Source organism: Boleophthalmus pectinirostris, unplaced genomic scaffold (assembly GCF_026225935.1).
Source record: "Boleophthalmus pectinirostris isolate CB_2022bp ecotype Guang Dong unplaced genomic scaffold, ASM2622593v1 HiC_scaffold_2, whole genome shotgun sequence".
Classification (NCBI taxonomy): Eukaryota; Metazoa; Chordata; class Actinopteri; order Gobiiformes; family Gobiidae; genus Boleophthalmus; species Boleophthalmus pectinirostris.
Window position 1 is genome coordinate 11843754 of NW_026571152.1, and position 10960 is coordinate 11854713.

Sequence of the window (10960 nt, forward strand, 5' to 3'; positions counted from 1 at the left end):
GTTTCTCGTCTCTTAAATACCCGCAGAGCGACCAAATAACTTATTTAACGTGTTTAGCCTGAACGTTGTTGAGCAAGTTGGAGCTGACGCATTTCAGAGAGCCCGCGAAAATCCGTGAATAACTTAACTGTCCGCCTTCTTTTCTACAATGTCTAGTTTCATATGTCCAAATATGTTACCTTGTTCTTCAGCCAAGAAAAAATACAAGTGTGAGGCCTTGTGCACAGTGTACAAAGCGGCACATATGTTACGGTGTCCAGTGGGAAAGTTTTTCCAGGTGAGAGTCGCTCAATGTCGATGACGAGTCCCCTCCCCTCGTACGGTGTCCTGGTTTTGACAAACACAAATCTGGTCACACTAACCTGTATTCACCTGAGTCATGTCTTTTAGTCCAACAGAAATTGACCGCATCAGCGACACAAGAGCTGTGAGTGTCTGAACTCTTTAACATATGACTATCTGTGTTTACACTGTCTAGGTCAACATTTCTGTGAATTTCCTGTAAATACCAGTTACAGTTTGTCAATATTGTGACGAGATGGTCAGTATAAAGCTGTCAGCTCTTCTTGTACTAGGAGGGGTGACGTGGAGAGATGCTGTGTGAATCAACTTGAATCAAGAGATCTGTACCTGTGTGAGCCTAATAAAAGAGACATGTTTCTGAACACCTTTAATCCTTCTGGACTCTCTTTTAAGGCACTTTTCAGGCCCCTCCAGAAGAAGCTGACAATTTGGTGACCTGCGACGTGATTGCGATGAAGACTTCTGGAGGAGGCAGGTCCAAGACGTCACTCCGCAAGAATCCCAAAAAAAGACATTTGAAAAGAGCGCGCTACAAAAAAAAAGGTCAGAATTTCTGTCTATTGAATTAATGTCGAAAAATGTGATGTACTTATTTTACTGGGACTCTTGCGATATCTAATTGAGTGGTAATTTTAAAGGAACTATAAATAAATTAGCAATTGATAAATAATTAAGAATTGTGTTAGACTTCACGTCAAGAAAGTCAAAATAAGTGGCTTTAATGGCCGGAATCGTGTTATAACTTCACGGAAAAAAAAAGTTGGTGAATCAAAAAAAAAATAATAGTATTTTTTTAGGCTTTAAGTAAGATAAAGCGTAATTAACAAAGTTAGTAATTAGAAAAGTGCCGTGTTAGGCTTTGCACGAGAGAAAAGGAAAAGCTTTTATAAGAAAATATATGTCTGTGGTTAAACTTTTACGCAGAAAAAAAACAAAGCTTTTAATGAAGTTTATATAAAAAAGAATAAAAAACTTAAGTTGCGCACAAAAAAGTAGAACATGGAGAAAGGAGTCAAATTTGGTATAGAAACAAAAGAGTAGAACCGATTAAAAAACAGTGGCCTATTGTAAAAATAAAATCTAAATTGAGAAGCAGAAAAAAGTATTAGTGTTTTTTATTTACACTGTGAGCTCAAAAAGAAACAAGCCTGTTCAATGAAGTTATATTCAAACGAACACGAAATTATTATAAAAGACCGAAGGTCAAAAGGAAGCGAGCCTGTTCAAGTGAACATGACATTATATGAATTGACCGAAGGTCAATAGAACAAGTAGAAACCCTGCGGAGCAGAGAGTGTCAAACTGTAACAGTTTTAACTTTACAATTTGTAACAACAAATGCTAAGTTTGCAAGTAACAAGTCAAACAAGTTTAGTGACAAATTAACAAATGCTATTAGTGGATCTGATATAAACATGAAATAGTGAAAGAAATAACCAGTTTTGGGGAGTAATGGATTACAAGTACCAGCATTATGTAATCAGAGTATAAATTATGAGTAACTGTGCTTACCGTTTCAATGAGTGGTAACTGGATTATAGTTACTTTGTTAAAATAAATGACTTACATGGCAGTATTTTACCGTTTTTACATTTTGGACTGAACTGAGTCTAGGGTCAGGACTGAACCAGGTCTAAACGAGATAAGACCTAAATCGTAAAGTAAACATATTTTAAAGCGGCAGTGAACTCATATAGGAAGCATTTCTCTATTAATAATAATTTTAATAGGCTTAAGGAAAAACTGGGGTTTTAATTGCCTTTAAGTAGACAAAACATCCCATCCCACAAGAATTTGCAGGATGTGTTTGCTTCGTTCATGTAGTTTAAAAAGCATGACAGTATCAAGTAATTCAAAGTATTCAGATTACGTTACTCACTTTAAAGTAATTTAATGTACTGTATTGCGTTACAAACTACATTTTGAGGCATTTAATCTGTAATCTGTAGGGGAAAACATAATTACATACATTTTAAGAGTAACCCTCCCAATACTAGAAATAACTGAGAACCTGTGACCATCTAAACTCATCTAATGTCGCTAAAATATTAAAGGATCTAAGAATATGGCATGTTAAAAAACTATTTTGAAGAGAAGTTTTGGCTATGCTTTATGTAACGTTAAATTTTGAGGCTAAGCGACAGGATGTTTAATAGGACAAGAAGAGCAGTGATTAAAGGAGCACAGGGTAGGAATGACAACCAGTAGTCAAAAATGTTGATAATTATAACTGTATTCAAAGTAAAATGAAAGGCAAAGATAAATTATGAGCAAATAAAGCACAAAAAATAAAGTCGCCAAAATAAAAGTCTGCTAAACTAAAAGTGTATTCGATACAGGTTACATCTAATCGCCTTTGTTTCTGTCCCTTCTGATCTAGGTAGGATAACTAATTATTGCTTAACTATTAAAGGCACCGTATTTAATATTTTGATGGCATTTTTGTTTTTGGGGTGCACGCTAGTTGTCCGTTGGTTGGCATAGTTGTAAATGGCAAATTTATTGTTTGTTTGTCGTGCTGTTGTTGAAGGGATATTCTGTATGTGTTTTCATGTCGGTGCGCTCCGTATTACTGCTTACTAGTGGTGCTGAGCTATTCTCGTATATGAATTGGGAAATTCATGTGCAGGAGCGGCTTGGTGTTGCATTGGCGAGCAGAGTTGCGGCGTGCGTACGCGGGGAGGTCAGGCTGTGTACGCGGAGAGGTTAGCGTGTGTATACGGGGAGGTTAGCGTGTGTACACAGGGAAGCTTAGAGTTTGTATGCGGAAAGGTTAAGAGTGTGTGAGGCCTGGGAGGCGAGGACGGCAGAAAGAATTAGTAAGTTGATAAGCGGGTATGCGGTGTGTAGCACGAGTTTTTATGGAAATTAGGAAAGTTGATGAGAGGGTGTGACGTGTCGAACTATGGGAAATACGTAAGTTGGTATGAAGGTGTGCGAAGTGGGTCAGGAGAAATTTGAAGGAATTACGTAAGTTGGTGTGAGAGTTTGCGAAATGTGTAATGGGACATATATACACTCTTGAGAAATACAACGTTATTCAAATTTAAGTATGTTTAATTGCATTGAATGTATAGAGTAACTTTAACCTATTTTATATTTGCTCGATTTTCTTAATTCCAACCTAATATTATTAATTTAATACTGATTAAAATTTCTTGTAGCTTTTATATATACGATTTATAGTTTAAGTGAAAACAATATTGCTGAAAAATTACAAAACAATATTAATATATTAATCAGTATGAATTGGGAAAAGAGAAGCTTTGAGTAGTCTTAAAGCAACATTTACTTTTATTTAATTGACACTATTGCTTTGAATAATAACCTGTTGCTACAATGAAATTGATAAAGTCTTTTAGATTTAGACAACAGGCTTGTGTAAAATCAGTTGATGGAATATTTTTAATTAAATCCAACATCTCATTTCTTAACAGTGTGGCTGGATGAGTGTTGATTGATAGCAGGTAGACATACATTTGCAGATTGGAGATTGATGGGTGTGCCCTAGGATAGATTTTGCTACCAAAGTGTTGTTGTTTTGAGTCCAAATTAGAGAAAACATTCTTGAAAATAAATAATTCGTACATGGTTTACAGTTATCAATATTAGTTGAAGTCTCTCTTGCAGTATTCTCTTATTACCTTTATACAGTTTTAGTTTTAGAATTAGTTTACTTTTAGTATCATACACTGTGTAGTCGGTGCAGGTTCACAGTGACATACAATTCAGGTCCAAAACAGTTTTTAATTAAGATATATGTTCTTAATTTTGGTTTACATAAAGTTTTATTGTGCTCCTTTTGTTTATACTTATTAAAATAAATGTTATAGATAGCTTAGATTGAATCATAAAATCTGCCGTCATTATCAATATGTAGCAGCTGAAAATAAAACAGGTCCCAATTTACATAGTCAAAGGCTTTCTGAAAGTCAATAAAACAAATAAAAGTAGGGTTTCCCTCTTGTTTTCTAACATTATATGCGATTCATACAGGCTCTTTTCTTCCTAAATGTGTTATGCTCCTCGGCCAATACATGAAAGGATTCTAGATAACAGACCAGCCTCTCATTAAGAACAATAGAATAAGGTTTATATACCATTAAGAAGGCTGAGGCCTCTGTAGTTCATGGTTACTGGGGGATCTGCAGTTGAAAATTTTAGGATTGGTTTGATAATAGATTTTTTGCCAGTCAGAGAGGACAAGACTTAAAATAAGTAATAAACAATAATATTTTAAAGTACTGAGGACATATCAGGCTGTTTCAGCAGTTTATTAGACAGATTATCAAATCCAGTGGCTTTTTTAACTTTGATTTATCAATGCCTTTTTTACTTCATCCTCTGTAATATCAAAATTTAAATAAGGATTAGGGAAAATAAACTATGTATGCATCTCTATTTGATTTCTTTGAATTACTGTCATTTCCAAATGAGAATTATCCCACTAAGAGACAAAACATCCTGCAAATAAAATCAGTTTCCCACTTTTAGAACATTTTCAATAAAAAAACTAAGGAGCTATTATCTGAGATCACCTCTACAGGATATGCCTATTTTTATGTATTCTCAATCTGCAGACTTAGCACAAACACTGCCTTTAGAAGTTTTCAGTTGACATGGTTTATAATAGAAATTTATTTGTCTAAATGTAGTCTCTTAATGTTTACCGTCAAAATAAATTCACGTTTTGTAGTGTTGAACAGAAGCAACCAGTGTTCTCGATCTGATTAGGACCTGGTCTAATCTTAGTCTGGTTCTGGTTTAGACTTTGTGTAGTATTGATTTGGTTCAGGTTTAGTCCTGGTTTACTAATTTTTTCAAGTGTTAAACATGGTCTACATCTAGTTTAGACCAGGTTAGCTCTGTTTTTTTCTTGATTCAGTCCTTTTAAATTCTATCTTAGTTCTGGGATTGGTCCCAGTCTAATCTTGGTTTAGTTCTGATTCAATGCTGGTATACAAATTTAATCTTATGTTAAAATATGGTTTAAAGCTGGATAGGTCCTGGTTTAGTTCCTGTTTGGACCTAATCTGGTTTTGGTTTAGTTCTGAGTTAGAGCTGCGTTAATCTTGGTTTAGTACTAGTTTAAACCTGGTTGGGTTGATCATGGTTTAGTTCTGAATTAATCCGAGTTTATCTTTGGTTTATCTTAGTTTTTATTTCTGCTTTTTCCTAGTTTAGTTTGTCCACAACCTGGACTTCACTTGCATTTTAATCCTTTTTTGATCTCAGTATTAATCTTATGGACATGAATTTTCCTATGAAACCTGCTCTAATTAATTAATGATTGCGAAATAAACTGTTATTTGATGTGAATACTAAAATTGTTTAAATTTTAAATAAATAATCTTAATTAGAACTGTAATAAGGCAATGCTGGCTTCTAAATTGAGATTTCAAATTACATCAAGTTGAATTTTCTGTTTAGAAATTGGACTAAGGACAAGAAGTGATAAAGTGTAGGAAGGAAATAATCACTCTAAAATACCAATCTACTATTTAAAAAAAAAAGAGAAAAAAATTTGTAAAATGAGAATAAAGTTAATAGTAATCCACTCTACCAAAAATAGTATGAGATGTCCCAATGTACCACATTTGTCACATTAAATCAATTGATGGTTTTCTGAAAAGGCGCTTGAAGAAGAGACTGATAGGCTTCGATGCCAAGGAGTTTTCAGCCATCTACAAGTTACAGAACTTCCACGTCACCAGTAACGCAAACCTAGAAGTTTCCGTGAGGACACTTCTGTAGACATTTGAACTTTAACCTGGACGAGACTCTGTTTTTCTTTATCACCAGATGCTACGAGCTCCAACAAAGGAGCTGACATCTTCCTGGAGTCTTTGTTTCACCTCAACTACCTACAGAAGCTGCACTGCAGTGATGTGACTCTGGTGGTCTTTTTCATCATGTCCGCTAAAACCAACGACTTCAGCGTGGAGTCACTGAAAGAGGTCAGATCCCTGACATGAACTTCATCTGAGGCGACTTCACCATCACGAGGAGAGACATTCACATTACACAGAGATGTGGCCTGCCTGAGGTCACTACCTACGACATACTGGACAATGCTGTTAACCCCATCTTGACTAAGTGTGCTGCACTAGTCTCTGCAACAACCGGGTAGAGATCATCTTCCACTCAGAGTTCTTGTCTTCTACCAGTCTTGCTGCCCATGGACTACGACAACTTTATACAGCTGTGATCTGGAGAGTTCCTCTCCTACTACGAGCTCTGGGGATACACTCCTGACGAGTGCACGCGTCAGGGGACATTCCCAGTGTTACCACTCACCTGTCAAGATTTGGCTGTTTCAGGAGGAGCATGTGACTGACTGCTGTGCTGTGACTGATATGAGATCTACATCGTGGTTTGCAGGTTCCAGTCTGCAGACGACTCTGTTACCAGCTGACGCAGTCCATGTTCAACTTCTGTCAACAGTTCTGCCTTTGAAGTATCATTCGACACAACTGCACTGAGCGCCCATCTGAGCGCCTCGTCTGGAGATGCCTGTGCTGGTTCTATGTCCACGCTTGACACCTGGTCGCAGTGGAGCCTTCCCAGGCCAGTACAAAGTGAACTTCATATGTCTTCTCTACGGACAGTGGGCTTCAGCATCCTACCATCCTACACCATGATGTCATGGGAGAACCAACTGAGGCAGTGACTGGCATGTCACTCATGTTTCATTCTACTGATGAAGATGGAGAAAAGTCGACCACGTCTAGACGTCGCTGGAAAAAAAGAGACCCTGAGGGACAACTCTGACCACCTTCTGCCACTGGGGCTTCAGAAGAGAGGGAGGAGAAGAGGGGGAGAAAAACATAGAAGGAGAGTATAGGCCATATGCTTTTTGAAAAATTTCAATTTTTATTCCCAATGTTTATTTTTGATTATGCTAATTTCTGTCTGTTTTGTCTGTTCTGTTATAGTTTCTATCCATAAAACTACTGGCCTCGGACAGCTGGACAAAAATGGCAGCCGACAATCAAAATGACAAGCTTATCATACAACTGAATTGGCAACCAACAATGGGTAAAAGACAATGAGCACTGAAATTAACAAAAAGTACAAAAGAGAAATGCCTAAATTTGTAAATTTTGTAGTATATTATTCAAGTAGAGACATTTGTTTGATAAAAGAAATTATTATGCAATTGGGATTGCCAAAGTTATACTACTTCTATACCATGCAATGGAAAATAAAGTTACATTTTGAAGGCTATATACAAATGACAATTTTAAACTGATAAGCCCACTCAAGAGAGTGATTTAATGTTTCAACTAAAACTACTGAAATTGAAACAGGACAAAATTTGAATGAAAATACTGACAGATGCACTTATTTCTTAGATTTTATTACTATTTGCTGATTTTCAATTCTGACATCCCAAACCTGATGACTGGGTTTGATTAAAACCCTACAGATTTAACGTTTGACTTAAATATAGATAAAACTAAATTTAAAGGTGCTCCTTGCCTCTTATTCTGCTGTCCGAGAGCCATGTTTTGATCATGCATTGTTGTTCAAGTGTATTATGTTAGTAAAACCTGAGATGTGTTGTAATAAAGAGAGCTAAGATATTTTTATTGGTATTTACTCATATGAGGAGGTGACATGTCTCTTTAAACTTTCTTTTATGATCACACGTGTAAGTGTGATCAAGAGAGGGAGTTTGTGGGAATTAATTTCTGTATTTTTAGTTTTTCATTCATGTTAATTCACCATGCAATGTGGAAGGGGTTTAATGTTCTTGTACATGTGTCATAAAGAGAAGTCAGTGTCTGAACTTTAAAATGTCAATGAGTTGGGGACATGTTATGATGGACTTTTTGATGTATATGAGACATAAAGGGGGAGTGTCTGAACTCTTTAACATATGACTATCTGTGTTTACACTGTCTAGGTCAACATTTCTGTGAATTTCCTGTAAATACCAGTTACAGTTTGTCAATATTGTGACGAGATGGTCAGTATAAAGCTGTCAGCTCTTCTTGTACTAGGAGGGGTGACGTGGAGAGATGCTGTGTGAATCAACTTGAATCAAGAGATCTGTACCTGTGTGAGCCTAATAAAAGAGACATGTTTCTGAACACCTTTAATCCTTCTGGACTCTCTTTTAAGGCTCTTTTCAGGCCTCTCCAGAAGAAGCTGACACATGCCCAGTGGTGCTTTCACTTTTCAGATGCAATAAAATGTTTTGAATGAGACTTTAACCTTTGCCCCTTTCTTTTACAGCGTGAGTGTATTTCAATGCATGTCGGCCAGGCCGGAGTCCGGATGGGCAATGCATGCTGGGAGTTGTATTGCCTGGAGCACGGGATCCAGCCTGACGGTCAGATGGCCAGTGGCAAAACGCTTGGAGGAGGAGACGATTCTTTCAACACATTTTTCAGTGAGACAGGAGCCGGGAAATATGTGCCCAGAGCCGTCTTTGTCGACCTGGAGCCAACCCTCATAGGTAAATTACACAACTAACATGTACGCAAAGATAAATATATATGAACTGGTAATTTAATGATTGATTTAATGTTTGCTCTCAGATGAGGTGCGCAGTGGGACGCACCGACAGCTATTCCACCCTGACCAGCTGATCTCTGGGAAAGAGGACGCTGCCAATAACTACGCCCGCGGGCACTACACAGTCGGCAAAGAGATTATTGATGTCGTTCTTGACAGAACTCGCAAACTCGTGAGTATGAGTCAAACCTTCTGTATTAAAACATTAAGTGCTTTCATTAACTTGAACTTCCTCTTTCCGCAGGCTGACCAGTGCACAGGGCTGCAGGGCTTCCTGATCTTCCACTCATTTGGAGGAGGCACCGGTTCTGGCTTCACGTCTCTGCTGATGGAGCGTCTCTCAGTCGACTACGGCAAAAAGTCCAAACTGGAGTTTGCGGTTTATCCAGCTCCACAGGTGAGAAGCCTTGAAGGAAAATCTTAATTTTAAAGTTGTAGGACCAAATTTGATCTGAAGAAAATGCATAACTAGATACTTCTGATGTCAGTTCTTCCTAACCAATCCATTGTTCTGCCAGGTGTCCACTGCTGTGGTGGAGCCCTACAACTCCATCCTGACCACCCACGCCACTCTGGAGCACTCCGACTGCACCTTCATGGTGGACAACGAGGCCATCTACGACATCTGCCGCAGAAACCTGGACATCGAGCGTCCCACTTTCACCAACCTCAACAGGTTGATCGGGCAGATCGTGTCCTCCATCACTGCCTCTCTGCGCTTCGACGGAGCTCTGAACGTCGATCTGACAGAGTTTCAGACCAACTTGGTGCCCTACCCTCGCATCCACTTCCCTCTAGCCACCTACGCTCCAGTCATCTCTGCAGAGAAGGCCTACCACGAGCAGCTGACTGTCGCTAACATCACAAACGCATGCTTTGAACCAGCCAATCAGATGGTCAAGTGTGATCCCCGTCATGGTAAATATATGGCCTGCTGTCTTTTGTATCGTGGAGATGTTGTTCCCAAAGATGTCAACTCTGCCATTGCCACCATCAAAACCAAACGCAGCATCCAGTTCGTGGACTGGTGCCCCACAGGCTTCAAAGTTGGGATCAACTACCAGCCGCCCACAGTGGTGCCAGGAGGAGACCTGGCCAAAGTGCAGCGTGCGGTCTGCATGTTGAGCAACACCACAGCCATCGCTGAGGCCTGGGCTCGACTGGACCACAAGTTTGACCTGATGTACGCCAAGAGGGCCTTCGTGCACTGGTACGTGGGCGAGGGCATGGAGGAGGGAGAGTTCTCCGAGGCCAGAGAGGACATGGCTGCTCTGGAGAAGGATTATGAAGAGGTGGGTTTGGACAGCGTCGATGGAGAAGAGGAGGGAGAAGAATATTAAAACATGTTTGTCTGCAAATAAAGCTCAACTGTTCGTTTTAATGAGCATGTTCCTAAGCAGTGTCCAGTTTTTTTACCAAACTGAAGAAGAGGAGGGAGAAGAATATTGAAACATGTTTGTCTGCAAATAAAGCTCAACTGTTCGTTTTAATGAGCATGTTCCTAAGCAGTGTCCAGTTTTTTACCAAACTGAAGAAGAGGAGGGAGAAGAATATTAAAACATGTTTGTCTGCAAATAAAGCTCAACTGTTCGTTTTAATGAGCATGTTCCTAAGCAGTGTCCAGTTTTTTTTACCAAACTGATTAAACAAGTTCAAACAAAAAAAAAAATAAATAAATAAATAAAGAGAAGAGGAGCAATGCTGTGCAACTGGATCCAAAATGGCCGCCCTCAGGTGTGTGTGTCTGTTGCTGCTCTTCACTGTTGGCTCCTGGGCTGAAGAAGATGCAGAGGTGAGTGAAAAAAAAAAAACATAACTAAATAAGTATGGAGGACTGAATTAATCTTGCCAAGATATTACAATTTCAAACTCATTTTTGATACTAAGGAATAGACTTGATAGTTAATACCGATTCTGATACAACAATCATAATAAATGTTTTGATTACGTTAATTAGACTTAACACTTTATAATAATTACACTAACAGTCCAATAAAGCATAAAAAATACTCAATAAATTCACAATGAACAAATAGTTTCTTAAGAATGAGTCAGACTTAATAATTTAGTAAGTACTTAATTATTAAGAGGTTATGTTTAGGAGTGAGTTGGGGTTGCAGTTGGGATTAAGTAA

General features: G+C 38.3%; 1 protein-coding gene across 3 annotated transcripts in view; it reads left to right on the forward strand.

Moving 5' to 3' along the window:
• LOC129409428 (tubulin alpha chain-like) overlaps positions 1-10540 on the forward strand; it is a 15266-nt gene extending 4726 nt beyond the window's left edge. The window contains exons 2-5 of one of the 3 annotated variants that reach the window (XM_055155451.1): positions 8545-8767; positions 8850-8998; positions 9071-9223; positions 9345-10498. In XM_055155451.1, the coding sequence (XP_055011426.1) occupies positions 8545-8767; positions 8850-8998; positions 9071-9223; positions 9345-10166 (1347 nt within the window). In that variant the 3' untranslated portion in view covers positions 10167-10498. Of the gene's footprint in view, positions 1-8544; positions 8768-8849; positions 9224-9344 lie in introns of all 3 variants that reach the window. The other 2 variants (XM_055155449.1, XM_055155450.1) reach the window with 2 other exon arrangements.
• The last annotated feature ends 420 nt before the right edge of the window (positions 10541-10960 follow it).